The sequence below is a fragment of the Sphaeramia orbicularis genome, chromosome 21, assembly GCF_902148855.1.
Source record: "Sphaeramia orbicularis chromosome 21, fSphaOr1.1, whole genome shotgun sequence".
Classification (NCBI taxonomy): domain Eukaryota; kingdom Metazoa; phylum Chordata; class Actinopteri; order Kurtiformes; family Apogonidae; genus Sphaeramia; species Sphaeramia orbicularis.
Window position 1 is genome coordinate 29,993,737 of NC_043977.1, and position 24,129 is coordinate 30,017,865.

The window sequence follows — 24,129 nt, forward strand, 5'->3', positions numbered from 1 at the left end:
TCTGTCAGTCTACCTCTCTGTTTTGGTTGTGTTACAGTTGCAGGCTGTGGAAATGGTCCAGGTATGATGCATATATCCCTGTCCATCAGATGATCACTACACTTATTGACAGCAGTTGATGTTGAGACACATTTTATGAAAACAGCTCAAACCTGAGTCACTTGTTATGTGAGATTGCAGTTTATGCCACACTGACCAGACAGCCTGTAGAGTGAGATTTTTTTCAGTGCTGGGCAAATTGGCAGTGCATAAATTGAATGATAAAAACCCAAAGTGCAAGAAGCCTGGAAGCTTTATGAAAAGAGAAGTAAGTTTTTCCAGTTATTTTTCCTGTTGTTTTTCCATTGTTATTGTCAGAAAAAAATGTCAAAATACACTATTTCCCCAAATATCTTTTTTTATTTGCCTCTGGGAAGGGTCTTGTTTTATCTACAAAAATATTTGCATAAATAATGTCAGTCATGGGTGCTGTCTTGCAGCCAAATAAATAAGACGACGTGGATTTTTTTACTGTATTTTCTCTTAAACTGTTGTTAGAAATTACGATCCACTTTGATATCAGACAGAATGATACCAGTGCCCTCTGGCTTGTCCTCCATTTGCCTGTGTAGAGGGAGCACCTGGTGTTTCAAAGACCCAGTCAAAGGCAATGCAGCCAAACCAGCATCCATCAAACAAGGGAGAAAGGACACGCAAGCAAAGAAACATCAAACAGCAGGGGAGAACCGTCTTGTTCCACAATTGATGCTGTTAAATTGATTCTGACATCCTAAGGCCATATATGGTGTGCTGTTACAATCGGTAACTTGGACATTGTGGTTTAAGACTTGACATGGAGAGTGGGAGAGTATTATTTAGTGAAGAACATTACACTGTCAGCATTTTAAGGAAAAAAATGGGGGGGGGGGGTTACTTTGTGCCAGATCTGGTTGTATCTCCTCATGACGGAGGTTTTAAATGCACACTGCTCTACAGATTTGTTGATTCCCAAAAGCCGACTAAGGACATGGGCAAATCAGGAACTTCGGGAACTCGAGGAAAACCGGCCATTTCATATGTGCAAGTGTGTACTTTCTGTTCTGGTCCTCTATCTCTCTTGCTCCCTGTCCCCCTCCCACACACACACATATACACACTATTGCACACACACAACTTAATTCAGCCAAAACACCCATGGGGGAGAGCGTCCGGTTGCTGAAAATGTCAAACTGCTTTGTCACGTCCAATCTCAGTCAGAGAGCCTCCGTCAGGAACTGTGTATATGGGGTGGGCATGCGTGTATGTTCTACACCCATCCTCAGGGTTATCAGCTCCACTGACTGGGGATATGAGTTGGACTTAAATGGATGGCATGATTACATATTTGTAAGAGAAAATAATGGTACCATGTTTTTCATTGTAAATTAAATGGCACAGTAAAATATGCCCAGCACAACAAACATTAAAACTGAAAAACAAAGAAATCATAATTATCCCTGTCACTATTATCACCACTAGTTTTCACATCACTACACATGACTTCAGATAAAGCATTCTTTACTGTAAGGAGTTTTCTGTGTTAGTGTATTACTGTGTGGGAGGGTGGATGGCAGTGGTCCCATTTCCTGGTGCGAACTAGATCTTTCTAGCAATTCCTCTTCTTCTTCTGTCTTTAAGTCTTCCTCTTGTTTTTCACTTGTTTGAGTCCTTCCTAGTGCCAATCTCACATGCATGAAGGTTTTTTTTGTAGGATGAGAGAATCTACCCACTCACAAGCTGTTCATTCTGCCACATACATGCAGTTCAGGGCTGTAATCACATCTGTCATATTGTCTCTAAATCGGAAGCCACAGTCAGAGGGTTTGTCTAATTGACTTTTTTTTTAAATTGTGTTTTTTAAGGCAGTGCTTGTACATTATCATGTATCATGATTGTTTCCATCATGCAATGTCTCTGTATAGGTCTTAAGTATGACTGTTTCTACAGGAAATAACATACATTTATTGCCCCTTACATTCTTTTCTCTAGCTGTCTGAATAGACACTGATTCTTCTATCAGAGTGGATGTTTCTCTCATCACCCAATGAAAGGATCCTGATTGCTTTGAATCCCTTGCAGTTGCTGCCCCCCTTTGCTTGTTTCATATCTCTTTATATACTGTACTGTAGCGGCTAGAGGCACCTCCAGTGGAGATAAACAAAATGCTCTGACTATAACTTCTGTTCCCTAAAGTAGAGTAATGAGGTACAACACAGAGTATGGCAAATCATACACCCACATGCTCTGATGGAGGACCCATCTTTTCAAGCCTTAATGCAGATGATCTGTGGTGATATACGTATACATACAGTATATAGTCCTGTCAGTACAGTCATCCCTCAATTTGATATCCCCACTTCACCAAGCCCAGCTGTACAGTGGAGCAACCAGGTGTTGTACCCTTCTCCTCTATAGGGAGCAGAATTCCACACAGTTTGGAACCTTTCAGTCAATTAACACATATAGAATGGGAAATGTACATAAGTACCAGAGCACATATTCTGGCTGAGAAAAGAAAACTGCTGACTTTGGGATGGGGAGCTTTCCTGAAAATTCACTAGAAATCCCAGTGCAAGACTGTATGACAAAACTAGTGACAGCTGGGCTGTTTCTGCTCTGAGGAGCTTCGTACCAGAGCCCAGTCGTCCAGACAGGTCAAAATGCAAACACATTTCTTCAAGAGTGGAGCCATCCTGGCTTTGCTTGAATACATTTTGTCAAGGTACAAGGGGTGAGAGTGACAGGCTAAATTGTAACAGCATGTCCTTCTAAGCTGTGCCCTTGAATGCAGCCCTAGGAACTGCACATGGCCTGGTTATCACTACATGAAACTAAGTGTCTGTGAAATTGATCGCTTTAAACCAGTCCACTGGACTGATCATGTGTAACAGGTCATAGGTCATAGTTGGTAGACTATGCTAGTTCAATGCCTTTTGGACTAGACCTATGAACAGAACACAGAATACCATAGAGTGTATATAAATAGTGGATTAACTCTCTGTGATGTCCCACATTGTTTTTGTAGACCACAGTTTTAAAGCCTAGGGATGCTTGACATAGGTCGTTTTGTTTTTTTGTGGAACTGGAGAAGAGGAAGAGTGGAACTCTTTGAAATACAGATCACATTTTTGGCCTTGTAGCTATAAAGCCCAAAACCAATTTTTTACCAGGTTGTAAACAGGTTTATTTCTTCTGTAAAGTTGGCCATTTTAACATGGGGGTTTATGGGGATTTGGGACTTTTGCAACCAGCCCCCAGTGGCCATTCAAGATACTGCAATTTTTGACGCTCCACATTAGCTTCAATTTCAGCCTCAAAGGTTGCCACTTAAGAAATATGTCCCTTGGGCAGCAATAGATGAAGGGCAGCAGTGTTTCCATGCTGCTAGAACCCCTCTCTCTAAATCCCAGACCTAGGAGGAGTGTTTCTTCCTCCTAGATGCTCAGTATTCCTGGGGGCAAGCAATATGCTGTGGAATCTGACCAACTGTTTCCAGATGGAAAGCCAAACTTGCCGATTTTGCTGCCTTCTTAGGAGGAGGTGGTGTTACTGGAGGTGGGTACTGGCTGGGGACTGAGATAACACTTCCCATCAGTGAATAAGACTGTGCAGACTTTTTGTCTGCTGGTTTCACAGCTCTAGTTCAGCTGCTATCAATGGGCAAAGGTGGGGTACACCCTGGACATGGTGCCAGTTCGTCACAGGGCCAACTTTTACAAAGAACAATTCACACAGACACACCTACAACCAATTTAGATTGACCAATTAAGTTGCATGCTTTTGGATGGTGGGAGGAAGCACCCACAGAAAACCACTGCAAATCCAGGACCTTCCACTTGTGGGTGGCAGTGCTAACCACCATGCTGCCATTAAAATTAACGGAGGTAGACCGATATATAGATTTTTTCAATATCGGCCATCGGTCTTAATTTTTTTTTTTAAAGCAGATATTTGATCAATAGTAAAAATGTTATAAGATATTTGATCAGGCACCTGTGTGGGCAGCACTTGAAGTTCAATAAATGTTAAAAGAGTACTATGTGAATTAGGGATGCAACGGACAACCGTATACCGTTCGGTCCACCCTGCATAGGACAATCCGCTCGTATGGACTGCGTTTTTTTGGTTTTACAATTGATTTTGCATTGGTGCATTATATACTGCTTTACAGGCCACTGAGTGTGTGTGCCTGATCAGGCAGGCAAAAGCCCGCCCTGCAAGTTAATGTCCAATCACTGTTGTGCCTCCACAGCTGTGATTGGGGGGGTTTGGCTTTATAACACATGAAGGTTTAAGTCCACCCACCACGTCTCATCTGTGCAGCAACTGCACACGCAGTATATGGCCACGGCTTGTACCTTGCTCTCTCCTTCTGTCTCTGGACATGCATGTGAGCGTGCAGTGCGAGGAAGCCCCGCCCCTCAGTGAGAGACAGCAGACAGAGAAACGACTTTAGACTCAACACACATCCAAGTCCAGCAAGGGTCCACTTTTCCAAACCCGCACCCGCCCATACCCGCACAACCCAACCTACTACCCGCATTTATTTATGACCCGACCTGTGATTAAACACAGTCTACACAGTAATTCACTTTTAAGTACCCACGGGTACCCAACCCAGTGCAGGACTCTGACACACATACAATGCCGTGACACAATTTGTTCCTACTGAGAAATTCAGTTTTTGCTGACAAGCAAAATAAAAATATAAGTTTGGGAGAAAAAAAACTGTTCTCGCCTTACGCGTAAAACACGTACTGAAACTGAACCGAAACCTTGGCCCAAAAACTGCGGTATGGACCATACCATGGGCTACCTGTACCATTGCACTCCTAATGTGTATGTGTATTGATAATTTAATTTATATTGCTGTATAAAAATCTTAATTATCTGACCATTTCAATTGTATTTTATGGTCAAGGTGCTTTAAAAAAAAAAATCGTCCTTAAATATTGACCTCAAAAATCGGCTGTAAATATTGGCCAATGGCTGACCAAATTTTTTAAAAGTTGGTTGCGGCATCAGCCTTAGAAAAATCCATATTGTTTGACCTCTAAAAAATTTATAATTCTGTCTTTATTCTTGATGTCTGAGGGAGTCAACTACAGGTGTCTCTATGCCACCACCACAGAAAAAGCTATCCCTCTGCCAAGAAAAGAAGAAATTGCGCATTGGGACACAGAGAATATAATCTCTTGTAACCTGTACCTTAATGAGAAGAGAGGCCAGTAGAATACTGGACTGCATCATTTACCCAAGCTCCACCAGACATGCTTGACATGCTTGAAGTGTGGTGATGCAGTTCAGTGCACAGGTTGTGCCTACCTGCACTCTGTAAATTTTCTCCAGCTGAGATACAGGGAACCTGCAGAGCTTGGACAGAAGCATTGTGGGCCTGGCCACATGCTGTTTATGAGACAGGGCCAGATAAGCTGCCCAGGATATGTGAAGGATTAACCAAGCCAGCTTCAGCTCCAACCAGATCCAAATACCGTCCATGACCATCAATAGTGGCTTATACCATTATGATGTTATCTCTGAAATGAAGTCCAGGAACATGGGCAGGCATTTTTTGACACCTGTTTGCTCAATGGAAGGAAAAACCCTGCAATCCATGATGCCTTCTGAGGCAGTTGAGGGGAGAACTGCTCTGTTTCCACCTTCTCAGCAGCACTCTGATACACAGAGAAGAATCTGTTGTTGTGGCCCATGCAGCAGGAGTGGTATACTGGCCAAATCATAAATCCTCTTATCTATCCTCTGATAAACCATGCATGTACAGGCCAATGCCAGCATGGTATGATTGTCAAGGTGAATGGCTAGGTCCACCTACAGTGGGCACTCAGAGGGCCCCAGCTCAACCTCTGAATGGCAAAATGCAGGAGCCCTGGGCTTGGTCAGGGCTCCCCTGTGTCTCAGATGTCTAGTGATGTTTTTGATACAAAGAAAAGCTGCACCCTTGATGACAAATGGAAAGGGTGAATGAAGACTTCTTCTTGGTCTCAGGCTCAATGCCAAAACAAGGTGGCTGTAGCCTGATGAATAAACAAAACTAAATGACACCAGCTAGCATCAAACTTCAGGTATTTGTACTGAGGTGACAAGCATAAGAACTTATAAAAGGACTGTTATGACAGAGATTATAGTGCTGTGAAGACTTGGTTTTGGGTATGCATTATCCTTTTCTTGGTATAAGTTGTCACAGTTTAATACAGTGGTGCATTATATTGCCATCCATCTTGTCTTGTGTGTCTTAATTTGAATATTCAATCAAATTGCAGTGATTATGATGTTACTGCTAGTTCACCTTTGAATGAGATTATGATCATGTTTAATGGGAACATAAGAAACTGGTTCCGGATTTCCATGTATTTCCTCTTTGCCTGTTGTGTGCAATTAACATTGATTGAACACTTCTCTGTTTCCACAGCAACTGATGCGGTCCTCTGTATTTCACATGTTCATCTTGAGTATGGTTGCTGTAGACGTCATTGTTGCTGCTAGCAACTATTATAAAGGCGAGGACCACCGCAGGCACTATGATGAGTTTTACTTTGCAGAGGTAGGATATTTATTTCATTTTTTTCCTCACAGTTTCTCTGATTTATTAATTTATTTTATACTTATTCTGGTTTTAGTATAAGAAGTGAAGTATAAGAGGTGAAATACATACTTGAACATAAGTGAGAAATACAGTACGTGTGTCATTGCCTAAAGCTGAGCTCCCTATGGGGAATATCATTAATGAAAATGAAATGTCCTGTCATTAAAATAGATTTAATCCTCCATTATCTTAATGCCATATCATATTTAACTGTCCATGTGACTCATATGATGCAAATATGTATTTTTAGGATATGTTAACAGTAAGTCATACATCACAGTAAACCTCTTATGACAGTAGTTCAATGGAATAAGAGATTTTGGTCATTTGTTGTTTGGTTGATTGTATTATTAATAAGTGGAAATGCATTTCATAGAAAAACTTGACACTATATTTTGCTTGTCATCAGTATGCAGGTGGCAGAGCAAGACCTGTGTGTGGGTGTGTGTCTGCCCTCATCCCCGTCATACCTCCCTTTTTCTCTCACAGCTGAATGGAAGAGATAAGACACAGTATTATTTTCTCTCAGTCCCTCCATCCATATCATATATCCATCGATCCGCTGATTTGTTACAATCTGTGTGAATGTTGTGAAGGGAGAATTAGAAAAAAATGTATTAGTGAAGTGCTGGTTGTATTCTCACATTCTTTTAGTGTAGCTGGCCACAGTGGTAAAAGAGAAATAGCTACAGAAGTATTCTTTAAATTTACCAAACACTGACTCCTGTTCTGTCTCTTACATTCTAGGTTGCCTTTACTGTGTTATTTGACCTGGAAGCTCTTCTAAAGATCTGGTGTCTAGGCTTCACTGGATATATCAGCTCCTCCTTGCATAAGTTTGAATCATTGCTGGTGATGGGCACCACACTGCATATCTACCCTGACCTTTATCACTCCCAGTTCACCTATTTTCAGGTAAGGATTGACACATATATTTAGATGCATTAATAAATATGACATACAGTCTGAATGTAAAGCTCAAACATACTTAAAAGGCAAAGGATGTAACATTTTTCTAAATCACGCTACATAGACTTTACCATAATTAGTCCCTCCCATATCACTTCTGACCTTCCGTTACCATGCAGTACACATCTTTCTCATCTTTATCGCTCTTATTGTACAGTGTTCTCAAAGGAACAAAACTTCAGGGGAAGCACACACATACACAGAGATCTTTCAGTGATCACCTTTAATGCTGCTTTTCTACTGATGGTAACGGCTCAACATTCCTTAACTCGGCACAGTTTTACGGCATTTCCACTGTGTGAGTGGAGAGACCTATAAGTAGTACACAATGCTATTTTTAGTGTCAGCTTTGTCAAGGTTCTAAGTGGGTCAAAATTCTACTAAACATGACATAAAATCACGTAGATCACAGACTTATTGATCCAGAATTGATGCTCTTTCAATATCTATAGCACTATTTGGACTGGATTAGTTTTACATGGGCATGTGGGGTAATATCACTTTACTACAGGACGTTGGTAATATTAATGGCCAATTTGCACAGGATAAGAAATATCAGTAAAATTACCACAAGTGGGAGGGGTAAATCCATTCACGCACTGCCGACCCCCCCTGTCGTCATGTGCATGACGTTGCTTTCCAATTAGGCTAGAGTGTCTAAAATAGAGCCCGGCTTGGGCTGCATATTTCTGTCCGAACCCAATCCGTGCCCGACATCGTTGTGTCCAAACCCGACCTGAACCCGACAGGCACTTCAATGTTTGTGTCCGAACCTGAACAGTAAAATCCAGTTGTTCCCATGTTTATGTTATAGAATGTCATTAAATTTACTCCTTTACACATTTGTGGTATGTGAACAGTACCTTTGTTAAATGACTACATGTGCAACAAATGCTTTGCATTACCACCACAGAAACAAAACCTAAGACTTGGGGTTCACACACACTTGTCCAACTGCCTAACGGAAAACTGAGTGCTTCTTCAAGAACCTCCATGCTTGAAAATCTGCGAAAAACCACTTGTAACCAAGATATGACAGAATATCTACACATGTATTAACTACTGGTCTATTCACACGGGATTGGTATCACCTGGGGTAATTTTCCCGGACCCTTTTTTAGAAGGTAAAAGTCGCAGTAGTCTTTACTTACATTGTATGGTAATGATTACTGACATAGCACATTCGGACGGGACTAAAATCTCTGGCAATTATTACTTTATGACACGTACCTATGTAAAACTAATCCTGTCTGAATAGGGCTTATGAGTGTGTTCAGACAGACATGGTTCTGGTTCTGGTTCCGTTGTGGAGTGACTTTGGGTGAACCACCCCATGTTAAAAGCGGAAGTAGGAGGATTTTACTCTGTGTTTTTACTTTGTCTTCCTTTACTTCCCACTTGTCTTCACAACCTAGAATATGACACGCCCACTCATGATGCCACAGTTTGCAAGGATAAATTTTTTCTGATGTGAACGCAGTGACAATCAGGTTGGAGACTCAGAACTGGCACAGAGCCCTGTCACTGTGAAAGATTATCAGTGTGTCATCATGTTATAATGTGGGTTAAAGTTGGGAAATCTCTGAACACGCTGAAACAAAGTGTAAAATAGGCTCTATCTTGGTAAATGGGCAACAGGTTTGAAGGCTAAAAACCTAAAGTCTTGCCTAAAAAAAATCATAAAACAATGTTTTATTTTGGAAATCATTACTTACAGTTGTAAGTTTCCTCGCCCGCCGAGTGTCACCTCACTCGTAGCTGCAGTCACACTGAAGAAGACACAAAATATGTTTACACTGCATTGCAATTACAACCAAGGGCGTACTATACTTGCAGTGGAAAGGCAGCATGCCGATACCAAAACCAAGAAACACTGAAGGAAGGAGAGGCGAGTTGAGCTAGTGCTGTCAGTGGATATACGAAATAACAGATCTGTTGGTCACACACAGCAGAATGATAAATATTTGATATGTTTTTTCCTGGGCAATGCACTGATAATAATCATAAAAAGTATTTGTACTCAATCGGTCATATTTGGATGCCTCATAATCAACACTCACATTAAATTTCCTGAAGCAGAAATGTGGGAAAGTTTAGATTTTTTCTATAGGTCAAATACTTAATGATGGTTTTTAATGAAAAAGACAAGAGTTTCCAGTTTTACCATAGTTTCTAATTCTAAGGACAGAAAACTAAATCAACAATATGTTGAGACCCCAAAACAATGCCAAAATGGTATCTTCTTGCATTGCCAAACAACTATTGAGTCTGTTCAAAATTGAACCATGTACCTTAAAGTAGACAGTATTATCAGTCTTACAGGAAAGGGCTTCTTGATGAGTGATATACACATATGCAATACATCCACTGAAACAAACACTATATAAATGTGTTTCATCATAATTGAACTGTAATTAATTCATGTGCCCCTGATATGTTGCGTTATCCAGGCACTTTAGAGGGAGATACTGAACATTTGAGCAGCCAAAAACTTCAAGTTGCAGGTAGCAGTACTGGAAAAAAGTATCTACTTTTTAATGCCACTTTGACTTGAATTATAAGTATCTAACATTACAGTTTTCTTTAGAGCCCTGTTTATTACATGGGGATGTACAGTCATACACACGGGGATGTACAGTCATACACACACACACACACACACACACACACACACACACACACACACAAACACATACATTTGGTAGAATGATTTTTAATCAGCCAGTGGAACCCACCTCGAGACTTCCTTCTTTGTGTGTTCAGAATTATAATGGCTTCAGTGGCAGCATGATTTAGCAATTCAGTCAATTAATTCATCCAAAATAGCAGGGCATTGTATAATTTTCGATCATTTCTACTGGGGATGTGCTGATCCGATTCTAGCTATTGGCATTTGGCTAATATGGGCTTAAAACGCTGGATGGGCTATCTGTGACACTGACAATGTGACACATTATGAAATTCAATTTCATGTTAAGCATTGCTTTGTCTTGCAGAAGGCTGAAGCCTGAGGCATACATTAGCAGCACAGCTGGAGAGCCATTCTCTGAATGTCATTAGTTAGTCATTGGTAGGAGACAAACAGTATCCTTTGGAGAATTGAAGATGGTACCTTCTCCTAATATTAATAATTTGTGAGTGTATATATATATATATATATATATATATATATATATATATATATACACACACATATATATATATATAAAAATTATGTCAGCGCTGATCAACATTCTCCACTTGCACTGTCTTAATATCATTACTTGATATAGTCATGGAAATGTTAGTGTTATAAAATATTCACTGACCACAGTGGTGTGATCACAGCATCCAGCAAATTGCCATTTGATAGTTTCTTTTGTTTGTGGTGATAATTATATAGGTAGCAATGTCCTTCCATTGAAGTGTTAAAGGTTTTCCCCTGTAAGTTGCTTTGGAAAAAAGCGTCTGCCAAATGCGTAAACATAAACATAAACATAAATTACACTGTATGTTGTTCTGTATAAACATGGGTTATGCGTATGTTTTATACTCTAAAGTTACTCTCACTTACATCAGTCTTTAGCAGGTACACCTCTGTATATGATATATAATATATAATATAACTGCTTTCTGTTTTGTAGGCAATGTATGTTTTTCATCTACAAATTGTCAATTTTTTCCGCTTTCTGGCTGTGTTCTAATGTGTTTAAAAAATGGCAGAGACGGAGGCCAATGTTCTGGGGTCATACACAACACGTTTGCACACACTTTATCAGGGCTGCATTTATAGCATTTACAGTCCAAATATTGGTGATGCTTATCTGCAGTATATACTGTCACAATTGATTTCTGTCTATATTATATCAGCCAATGCTCATACTTGTTTGTTTTTCTCAATCACAATTTTTCTGAGGCTGCAGGTAAAAAAAAACGTTTTCCTCTTATAGCCCTTTATCCTCAGTAAAGTAAGCCTCTCATGGTTAGCCCTTAGTCTCAAGGCTTGTATCTGTTGAGAAATGGAGTGTGGTCATCATGGTCTGTCAGGAGCAGGTAATGGCTTCTCTTTCCATCTGTCATCATACTGTTATTACTGTACCTGTATACTTTAGCTTCTCTTTTAGACCAGCATCCCATGTTTGTCTACTTCATTTTCGGATGTATCAGGGGATTGGAAAAAGCCATTTATTTGACTTAGAAGTGGAATCAAAAGAAAAATCCTTGGCCAGGGGCATCACAGTGCAAACCTCGATCAATAGCCGCTCCCTGGATCCATGATCAAACCCTGACCAAGATGCATTACCTTTTGGGGGTTGTTGTCACCACAAACAGTTTATAGTCTAAACTTGTTGACAGAGCAGTGCACCACTGTTCTTACCACTGACTCAAGATCAATGCTGTTCCTGTTAAAATCAATATGTAATCAATGTGCTGCTGCATTTCCTGTTAGAATTATAACTAATATGTTTTTAAAATAACAGTTTTCTTTCCCTTTCTTTGGTGTAAAAATACTGTTCCAAGCTACAGTTTAAACAACAACCTTACAGACACATGGACGTTTTATTTCCTCACAGGTGCTACGTGTGGTGCGTTTAATCAAGATCTCTCCAGCTCTGGAGGACTTTGTGTATAAGATATTTGGTCCCGGCAAAAAACTAGGCAGTCTGGTGGTGTTCACAGCCAGCCTTCTGATCGTCATGTCGGCCATCAGCCTGCAAATGTTTTGCTTTGTGGAGGACTTAGATCGCTTTACCACATTCCCCAGGGTAAGGAACCGCTTATATTCATCAACCCACGACCAGAGCTTATTTCTTGGATAAATTTATGTAGTTTTTACATCGATAATTAATCACAACTTGTAAAGCAGACACAAACAACTGACTTATTGAACTAATTTTTTCATGTCTTTTCATCTGAAGTCTAAAATGGCTCTCTTCCAGCTATAACTTTATAAGCATACGGGGTCCGTTACTTTACTTTATATCTAATATGTGTCCTTTGAATGTAAAAATGCATACCCAAATGAGATTCCACACAGTGATCAAGCATTTTTATTTGTAACTGGTAGATGTCCACTCCTTTACATTCATTGTTATGTTGACTGTTTTGATTTTGTTTTTGTTTAGTTACCTCCGCCAAGGAGGTTATGTTTTTGCCAGGGTTTGTTTGTTTGTTTGTCTGTCTGTCTGTTTGTCTGTCCGTTAGTGTGCAACATAACTCAAAAAGTTATGGACAGATTTTGATGAAATTTTCAGGGTTTGTTGGAAATGGGATAAGGAAGAAATGATTAAATTTTGGTGGTGATCGGGGGTGGGGGGGCCCACGGGGGGGGCGCAGACCACAAAATTTCATCAAAATCTGTCCATAACTTTTTGAGTTATGTTGCACACTAACGGACAGACAAACAGACAGACAAACAAACAAACAAACCCTGGCAAAAACATAACCTCCTTGGCGTGGGGGGGCCCATGGGGGGGGGCCACTGATCCGCCTTGGCGGAGGTCTGCGCTCTCTGAGTGCTTCTAGTTTTATATGCCTCTCCTCCTCTGTTGGAAAGTTGTTTATTTGGACATTTTTAATCCAGCATTCTAATGGGTTTTAGCAAGTATTTTGTTAGAGCCAACCGACCTGCAAAAATTCAGTAGACCAAAACAGTAAACATCCAGAGTTGAGTAAACTGCTCAGTATAAAGTGTGGACATGATATGAAAAGTGTTGAAAATTAATAGAAATTGTATACAAAATTCACTTCATAAAGATTTAGATATATCAACTTAACACTTCCAGTAGTGTACCTCAGACAAGAAATTGGGGGACTGCAGATGTCGATGGTAGTTTGCATGATGGGTCAACAGATGTGGCACTTCCTTTGATTTCTAAGTGCTCATGAGCTTCTTTCTCTCTCATTAGCCACATCTTACCATCTTCACTTTTTTTCTCCCTTCCAACATTTCACTGATCCCAGGCACAGCGGGACATGAAGGGTTGCTCGTAAACAGATGCCACTTGTATGCCATGTTACCCTTCTCTTTTTCCTTTTCCTTTTCCCTCTCCATTTCCATATTACTTGAGCCTCATACATGCCCACATATATCCACACACACACACACACACACACACACACACACACACACACACACACACATGCATGCACACATCATTGTTAATGATGTTTGGCTGTCTCCCCTATGGGCAGACCTGTTGCTGGGTTTATCCTTATCTGCAGTGACTGGGACATGGGAGTAGATGGGAGGGGCTGGAAGGGTGGAGGCTGCTGTCTGAAGGTGAGATGCTAAGAAGGGAGCACAGGCGTGCCATTTGACTCCAGGGGCCACAGTGTCGCAGCTGGCCATCTCCTACACCTTCATCTGACCTCTACTCAGTAGATAAGACGGCAACGAAATACATAAAAATGCCTGCATCTTTGCTTATGTATTAAAATTCGTCCATCTTAAGCCAGAGGAAAAACGGTCAGAATATGTGCATCAGTTGTGTGATATTTGATCTGAAAAAGCATGTTTCAAATGTCAAAGCTGTCTCTGTGTAATTTCCTCCTTGCTCCCGTCTCTGTCCCTCTCTCCACTGCTTCCACTTGTGTGCATAAATGCCCTCTCTAGCCTTTTGCATCTCTCACTTTCTCTTTCGGTGCTCTGCTCCCTGCAGGCATTCATGTCCATGTTCCAGATCCTGACCCAAGAGGGCTGGGTTGATGTCATGGACCAGACTCTGGTGGCTGTAGGTCATATGTGGGCTCCAGTTGTAGCTATTTACTTTATCCTCTACCATCTGTTCGCGACCCTGGTGAGTAACTTTCCTGTGCCGCTCCAAAAGCAAAAGTCAAATAAGTTGAAAAGACCGGTACATTTATTTTGTGAGTGTACTCTTTCTGCAACTTTCTGCATATCAACTTTTTTTTCAATTTGTATTTGGACTTTGGTATATATGCTGCCTTTAGACACAGAGCAAACATGAATGCACAGTGAAGGATATGCTAAGATTGTGGTCTTCTCTTCTGGGGAAAATAAGTGGCAAAATGATACATGAAATGTTTTCTTAATGCATTCAATTAGTGTCCCGCCCCACTAATGTTCTCTCAAGTGGCACATCTAATCACAGTTAATCAGACTTGCAGTATAAGAAGTGCTGACATTTTAGTGTTTGGCTTTCTGATATGGGAAGCCATCAGACAGCACCGACAGTCTCTGGATGACTCACACCTCAGCCCAGACAGACAGGATGTCTTCCAGGACAGAACAAGCAACAAATGCAATTACTAAGCAGAGTTTGTACGTTTAAAAAAAGTGTCATTTTTAGATGTTATTATGCTGATGAAAATGTAATAAACATACTGCAACATGATTCAGACAGCATATGTTCTTATGACTTACTCTTGGTGAATTTCAGATTCTTCTCAGTCTTTTTGTGGCTGTTATCTTGGACAATCTGGAGTTGGATGAAGACTTGAAGAAGCTCAAACAGGTAAGACAAATTAACTACCTAAATGAAGTTAAGTATTTAAAACCAGAATACATATTCTGTTTGCTGGTGTAGGTTTTGTTTCTGTGAACCAATGGTAACCTTATGATGGGCTGATAAAGATAGTTTTTTCATAACTGCATGATTAATACATAAATGTGACCAATCACAAATTGATTTTGCACCATCCAATCAGCAAAGGGGACCATTGCTGAAACCTTAAAGAACTGTTAATTTAGGTGTAGCTAGAATAAAAGTTTGATATTTCAGATGCAAGCTCTCATTGTCATTGAATTGCATCTCCAAACAGAGACCTTTTGTCTGATTTCTTGAAACATTTTCTGTAAAAATGATGACAAAGAGATGAACAAAAGCATTTGCAGCCTGACTAGGGCTGTGTGTATGTAGTCGAGTGTGGGATGTTTCCACTAATACTAATTAAAGGTGGCAGTTGTCAACAACTTATATCATAAAAGTGAACCTGTGTTGTGGCCATGTGGACCAGAATGTACAAACCTTTACTTGTGATGTGATATTGAGTCGTTAAACATTTTCTGCTGGTGTTTGAGTTTCTCCCTGATTGTTTCATTCATTGACTTTGTGGTTTTCTTCCTTCTATTATTTAGAAGAAGTGTGTCTTGTAATTACAGTGAATTATGTGTTTCTTCTGCTGTTATCAAACGGTATTAGTCTCTTTTTATCATGTACTGATATTGTGCACATTTGGATTTTTGTCAGATGGGTTGCTGGTATATTTCAAGTTTTACTGTTGGTAACAAACCTTTTTGATGCTGTTGCTGAATCTAACGATTGCTGGTATTGTTTACACAGAGAGATCCTTCTACTAAAAGCTGACCACTAGAATGTGTCTGTCTGCTGAACCACTGCTACGCAGCTACTTTTTTGTGATATCTCAATGTTGTGTTCCTTCAATGTTCATAACACAATTTTCAATTTCCCTTGTGCAAACTCTGTTTCACTGTGTGGATGCTTAAATTGTCCTTGAAATTGACTAGTTCCTTCAGATTTGATTAACATAGTCTAACTATTCTGTATTAATCACAGTTGCATAGCAGCGTGTGTCTTAGAAATTAAGACTGTTGAGGATATTTCAGCACAGAATATTATGTTATTATTTTGAGTGCCAATATGCACTCAAAATAGTGGCGACAAAAGAGCAAAATGTGAAAGTACACATATGCCCAGTTTGATCATGGCAGGATCTGAAGTGCTCACTGATGTGTTGTGCTCTGAGACATTCTGCATATTATTTGGCGCTATGTTTTATTTAGAAGCGGCGCGCTTTCTGTTGCTGCCATGGAAAGAGTGACAGGGTTGCATTGAATGTCTGCACGGAGGCAGAGCTCCGAGTAATTTTTTCATTCTCACCTTTTCAGGGCTTTTCTCTAGAGGATTGAGTAAGTGGGCAATTAACTTTAAAAAAACAAAACCCTGTTGCGTCTGGTACACACGTACATGTTTGTTTCACTATCGTCGTGAGGACACTCATCATCATATGTTGCGTAGCTCTTTACCTTACCCTTAACCATTACTACTGAATCCTCTCTCCTACCCTGAACTGCATTCTTACTCTAATCATAAGTGTGATCTTCCTAGTGTGCCTTGATATGTTTTCTCATGATGATGCCGGATTCCAGTAGCATTCAAGTGCTTTCAGGTCAAGGTTCCCACTAAGATAGAAGAATAAGAAACAGGCACACATTCTCACACACACACACACACACACACACACACACACACAAACACATCATCGTCATCATCACCATTATCACTGCCCTAAGGGGTAAACACCTTCTTCTATTTGGCTGATATCTACCGGCACAGGATAAACATTTCCCCACTTCCTTCTACCTCTCCCTGGTCCTGCAGACATTGCTCTGTGGGCATGAATGATTTGTTGAATAGAGATGGTCTATCATTCTCCCCCATCACAAAGCCCACCAAGCTGTGAGAGTGTAAATGAACATACAGCAATAACAATCCAGTAGAGCAACTCCTTTTATATATATATATATATATATATATATATATATATATATATATATATATATATATGTACACACACACACACACAGGGTGGGGAAGCAAGATTTACAATGAACATTTAGTTGTTTTTTCTCAGCAGGCACTACGTCAATTGTTTTGAAACCAAACACATATTGATGTCATAATCATACCTAACACTATTATCCATACCTTTTCAGAAACTTTTGCCCATATGAGTAATCAGGAAAGCAAACGTCAAAGAGTGTGTGATTTGCTGAATGCACTCGTCACACCAAAGGAGATTTCAAAAATAGTTGGAGTGTCCATAAAGACTGTTTATAATGTAAAGAAGATAATGACTATTAGCAAAACTACTACGAGAAAGTCTGGAAGATACAATTAAAGAAGAATGGGAGAAGTTGTCACCCGAATATTTGAGGAGCACTTGCGCAAGTTTCAGGAAGCATGTGAAGACAGTTATTGAGAAAGAAGGAGGACACATAGAATAAAAACATTTTCTATTATGTAAATTTTCTTGTGGCAAATAAATTCTCATCACTTTCAATAAACTAATTGGTCATACACTGTCTTTCAATCCCTGCCTCAAAATATTGTAAATTTTGCTTCCCCACCCTGTACATATATATATATATATATATATATATATATATATATATATATATATCTCACATGCAGCATTTGACACATTCATGTTGCCGTCTTCTGCCTCTAGATGCTACTTTAATATTTTACATACATCCCCATGATCTTCCTCTCATTTATGATCACTTCAAACTAAGGGGTTTTATACAAAAAGTGTTTGCTTCATAACCTATGTCATAACCTATTTATGTGTCATGCTCTCAGACTAAATAAATTCCACTTTTAAATGGGCTGCCTAAAGAGGTATTTGCAGTACTCCCTTCCCCCCAAGAGATTCTTACTTCCTCCTTTCACCTCCATTTTCCTCTGCTGTCTACCTTTTCTGTCTCTGGCTTCATTTCATTAAAAAATTCAAGCAAACCTAATTTCACGCAATAAATGCATTATCCTAATCAACACTGAAGTGTAGAGCAGGCACTGGTGCGAGTGTGTATGTGTGCTCCTTCGATCCTCCTGGCTCATTGACGTGGTGGAATTAACCAGTTGTTCATTAGCTGCAAGCCCTGCTTACTTTCACATCTTACATTATTAATGGTGATGTTCTTGTGCATGGATACGGATCTGTTTTTGGGTTTAAATCTGGTGTTAACTGGTATGTGTTCAAAGTGCACACAGTGGGTTGATTCTGTGATTGTATTGCAAGGCTTCTGGACTATTTTATTTGCTCACTGCTTACTATCCCATTTAGATGTTTGAGAAAGTCACAGCAATCTAACAGTGAGCCTTTTGATCAGTGTAACCACCTGCAGGCCACTGTGCTCTTTTTCTAAGCTTTTACTCTCAGATAAAACACTAAATCAAGACAAATGGTCCGTCAGCGTTGACAGATGCAAGTCATTCCCCTAAAAGGCTGGGCTGCAATCAGCATACAAATGATGACAGATGTTTGTAGCTACATGCCTTATTGATGATGTCATTATCAAATCAGAGTCATGGATAGACTGAGTCGTGCTGCTGCTTTACAGAGGCCGACATGGCAACAGTCAAGAAAGACCTAAAGTTAAAATTATGAAAAGCTAAAAGTTTTGTCTGCCACCTCAATCTATACTAATCAGACCTCTTACCCACTGGCCGTACATGTAGGCAAGTAAATAATACTGTTAGGCCCAACCCCAATTCACCCCTTAGCCCTCCCCCTTACCCCTCCTCCTTGGCCCTAGCACTTGGCACTACCCCTGGAAATGGAGCTGTAAGGTGTAGGGGTTGAAACATTTCTCTGTAAAATGGGACAACCCTTCGAGACCTGTTACGTCATCAGCAGTCATTGATGCCGCTATTAACAAATGCGAAAACTTTGTTTCCGAAAGTTTTCTCCATGTTGTCAGCAGCTGTAACCGTCTCTGTTGCATGGGCTTTGGTCATCTTTTTGCGGCTATCAACTATAAACTGCAGAAATGCGATCTATAACACATTGAAACAGCATTAAACAGAAGATCAAATGATTAAGTTGTTTATGAAGAAAATACGTACATTTGTGTGTTTCTTTCTTCACACTGCTGCACTTTTTGGCTGTGTTTACCTCCATCTCACCAATGATTCGAACAGAATTATGGGAAATTTCTCCTACCCCACCATTCGTAGTGTGGTCCTGAAATATCTCCGTTTCGAGGCCTGTACAGGCCCTGCCTTAACCCTCCCCCTCTGTCTAATCAAGAATTGGGACAACACTGCCCCTTCACATGTACACACAAAACGGAGGGGTAGGGCTAAGGGGGATGGCCAAGGGGTGAATTGGGATTCAGCCTTAAACTTACCAACTTTACTCATTTTAAATGTCTTCATTATTAATGTACTGTTTGGCCTGGCAGCCTATGTTTACAGTGCTGTATGTCATGTCAGCATATTTTAGGGATCATCACCATTAGTGCTATTTTCAGCTCTGAGTCATTAGATGACTTTGTAAGTACACGCAGCCAGACGAGCTTTTGCCTCTAAGGTGTGTGTTTTTTTGCATCTATGACTCACAGGTATTTCCTCTTCTATATTTACTAACACTGACAGTGCAGTAATGTACTCAGAGGATGGTTTTAAACAGGATGCTGCTGACCTTTAAGGTTTAAAAGTAAAATTATTTCCCATAATGGGTCAATCAAATATTGGACTGACTAAAAAAACAAAGAAACAAGAAAACAAGAAAAAAAAGGAATTTTGTATTTGATGTCAGCAACAAATCTCCAAAACGTTGGGACAGGTCCATGTTTTTCACTGCAGCATCCCCTCTTCTTTTAACAACAGTCTGTAAACATCTGGCAACCGAAGAGACCAGCTGCTCAACAGTCTTGGGGCTTCTTTGTCGTATTTTTTTCTAGTGAAGCACCAAATGTTCTCAGTTGGTGAACGCTCTGGACTGCAGGCAGGCCAGTTCAGCACCTGGACTCTCCTGCCACAAAGCCATAGTGTTGTAATAGATGCAGTATGTGGTTTAGCACTGTCTCTCTGAAATATGCAATGCTTTCCCTGAAAGAGGCCGTCTAGATGGGAGCGTATGTTGCTCTAAAACTTGTATAGGCTACACTTTGATTAGTGAACCTCTGCCCATCTTCCCTTATGAAAGACTCTCTAAGATGGTCTTTAACTGACCCGTTGCCAGTTCACCTCATTAGTTCCTTCAGCTGTTTTTCTTCTCGCCCCTGTCTCAACTTTTTGGAGATTGGGTGCCAGTATCAGATTCAAAATTAACTCATTCTTTTCTTAAAACGGTTCATTTTCTCCATTTCTCCATTTGGTAAGTTTTATTTATGTTCTTTTGTGAATATCATATGGGTTTGTGAGACTTGCAAATCATTGCATTCTGTTTTTATTTACATTTTACACAGCTTTTTTGGTTATTGGGGTTGTAGTACGCTGTTGCCCATACACTTGGAATAATTTTTCTTTTACCTCTTCTCATGAAATATTTGTGACAATGTGATTTATTCTTGATAAATAAAGTGTAACTGGGACTCAGTATGTAATCATGGCACCTGATCAAAGGTGATAACTGATAAATACTGATAATAACAATGAATTGAGGAATGTGTCTGGAAACAAAATTATTGTAACTTTATGGCCAACAGTGTAGTTTTTAGCTGTGACTTATCAACATAATGTAAAATGTTGTGATAAATGGTTCAGTATCTATCATGCCAAATTGCACCATGCAGGTGAGCTTTATCGCTCAAAGCTTGACTGCACATCTGAATTTTCTTTTCAATGTGACATGAAGGCACACACATAAAGGCATATTTCACACACCTGCACCACACAAGTCCTGTATGCTTGAAGTCTTTCATCACTGAAAGCAAAATACAATGACATCTAAGGGGAGCTGACACGTTTGAATGGCTTTCCAACTGATATTTCTGACATATATGGAGCGGAACAGGAAACTGGCATGTCAGGGCAAGATAAACTGCCACCAACAACTTTCCAAAACATTATTTTGTACACACTACCTTCAAAGCCCAAGTTCAGTTTGACAGAAAAAATATGTCAGTCACTCACTTAATAATGCCACAGTAAATGCCAAAAATTATGCCACCAACAGTTATATTGTACATATCTCTGATCACTTTCCTCAAAAAATACACACATGTTCCCTATTCAACTTCAAATAATACTAAGACCAAATACTATGATTTGCATGAAGGTACTCTTTAAATAGTTTATTCAGCTTCAATTTGTTGTTCCTTTATTTCCAATTAATTTTAACATAGCGACTGTCTGTGTGCTCAGCTGACTGTGAAGAGGAAAGAATTGAAAATGTCCCAGGAAAGAGAATACACACATGGTCTTTGTGTGTTGTGTGTCAAACCCCCCTCTCTAAATAATGATAAATTTCCATACCACATTCATAATACTAAAAGGAGTTAAAAAGATTAAATTAGGTAATTGTGTTTTCTGAACATGGTTTGTAAAGAGCTAGCAATGGACACGAGTCACTTTAATGACGAATAACAATTAAGCCATTCATCAAACAGATGGCAAAAATGATTCATCGCATATACAGCAAATGGTTTCTCATTCCTCATGGCCCACGTGTGTATTTCTTATAGCGAGACTGTCCATGTAATTGGGCTTTTGCCAAATGTTTGTGGAGGCCTTCTCTTCTGGGAGGGTGATCACCATCTACGTATGGTCTATTTTTAGTCAGTCGCTGTATCCGTGATTGAAGCACCTGTAAAATAGGCAATTTTACAGTGACTGCACCTAATCACTCAGCTGTGGGTGGGAAATAACCTTTCTAAGCACACTGAGACCTGCCAGCCGCCAATGAGTGCACACCCATACACACTCATAAGCATGTAAGTGTCTTTGTGAGTCTGCTTATATATGAGCTTAGAGATTTATTATGTCATTTGAACTTACTGTATACACACAATAATATAAAGAGACCAGATAAAGGTTTTGATTTGAATCATTTATATGTGCCATGTGTAGAGAGTCTCCTCCAACTGCATGCCCTTCCTTTGCTTCTAAAGACAGAAACTGGTAATCTGAATTCAATGAATGATGACAGAGGTCTGGGGGTAAACACTTGGGGGTAGGTAGATGAGAAAAATATTTGTCAGTCTGTTAAAAAGGAGCAGGTAAAATACATGACAGGATGAAAAAAAAAGGTAAAAGAAACCATCTCGCTTTCAATCCAGTCTGTTTACATTTTGTATGCATTTGTCTTCTGCACATTGAGCTCTAAGACCTTCCATTGTGTCCTATGACATTTTTTATTTGACCACCAGATTGTGGAAGCACAGAGGAAAAGGTATAGTTGTAAGAAATGAATGCATATTCAGTACTGTAGAGGATATACTCTATTGGTGTTTTTATATGCCTAGAAGGTTTTTGGTTATGTTATACTGTTTTCATGATAAGAAACTACAAGAGACATATTGGAAAAAATATCATTTGGACAAGGACGAAAGATGCACCTAATAAACATTTCCTTTTCCAATTAATATTTTCTTGCAGCCTAATTTCAGCCTGTCACAATCATTACATAATTGTCTTATCAGAATGTTTTGCACTTCCCACAATTATTTTGCAGAGTTAGAAAAATAATTTTCATTCACCTGAAAATAATAAGATGGAACCAACAGAAATGTCCTAATTACTATTTTCACATCATTTTCCACTATGGGGTTTGACTGGCCTCTTCTAATGATCCCCCTTTCGTACTGAATTGTGCAACTTCCTCTTGGTACCAGCAACTTATCAGTGCCTTCTTTGTACATGTCATTAATAGGCTGTGTGTTGTTAGGATTATATTAGCCCTATAGCTTACACATTGATGTGTGCATCCAGTTGCCATTATTGCCTTGTTTTTGATGTTTTTAGACTCCGAATAGCTCCCAGGAAGAGTTTTCTTGGTCTAAACTGGAAGATCATTTTCATGGTTTTATAAGACCATAATAACATACAGATGTGTATATATAATTATGAATTATGAATATAATTATTTGTTCTTTAAATGTTTTTTTTTTAATACCAGTTTGATATATGATGATCTATGACTAGTCTCTTAATTCTTTTTCTCTATATTACCATACCACATATACTTCATATACTTCATGAGTAGGGGTGTGTATTGGCAGGAATCTGGCGATACAATACAAATCACAATACTAGGATCATGATACAATATGTCATGATATATTATGATACTGTTAAAAAAATGTTTTGGTTTTGTTTCTTTTTTTAAATATTATTTCCTGGAAGAATGGAATTACACCAGAAATATGCACAAATACTAAGCACATTTTTATTTGATCACAACAGGATCTAATGCTATATCACAAAATTTCCCTCTGTTAAAACTTAAATTATGTTTTACAGACATTACAGTTTAAGATCCTGCTCAAATGCTCATATTCTGTAAGTTCTTAAGTAACATCATAACATTGTTTTTGTACAGTCCCAACAAAGGAACTACCATTATTTAATAAAAAAGTGTAAAATAGTAATAAATAAAATATAAACAAAAAAGAAAAACAAAAAACTAAAATGAACCTCCATAATATCTGCATTTGAATAAATACCTAAAAATATCGATACAGTACTTTTTAATATCGATACAGTATTGTGAAATGAAATATCGCGATGCATTGCAGAACCGATATTTTCCTACACCCCTATTCATAAGGGAGGGTGCCCCACCAGATATGCATATGACTGTTTGTACTGTGATATATATTTTGGAGTTTCCAAACCTGGTTCAGCAGCCATGATGCTGTAAATTGAGGGCAACAACCTGGCAGATCTGTCAAGAGAGGGAAGTAGTGACAGTGACAGTGTGCAGTTGTTGCACAGATCTCTTTGTAGGTTGAACACAGTATGATTTGTTGTTTAATGTAAGAGATGAAACAGGAATGGATGTAAGAGTTAATGATAAAGATGGAGGTAGAGGGTAAAAAATGGGAGGGAAGGATGAGGATGGAG

The 24,129-nt window shown here is 39.3% G+C and overlaps 1 protein-coding gene across 8 annotated transcripts in view; it reads left to right on the forward strand.

Annotated features, from left to right (window-relative positions):
• The window catches only part of nalcn (sodium leak channel, non-selective), a 76,943-nt gene that overhangs the window by 26,757 nt on the left and 26,057 nt on the right, over positions 1-24,129 (forward strand). For all 8 annotated transcript variants that reach the window (XM_030124652.1, XM_030124654.1, XM_030124649.1 and 5 more), the window contains 5 exons: positions 6,449-6,580; positions 7,370-7,537; positions 12,145-12,336; positions 14,233-14,370; positions 14,974-15,048. In XM_030124652.1, the coding sequence (XP_029980512.1) occupies positions 6,449-6,580; positions 7,370-7,537; positions 12,145-12,336; positions 14,233-14,370; positions 14,974-15,048 (705 nt within the window). The remainder of the gene's footprint in view (positions 1-6,448; positions 6,581-7,369; positions 7,538-12,144; positions 12,337-14,232; positions 14,371-14,973; positions 15,049-24,129) is intronic.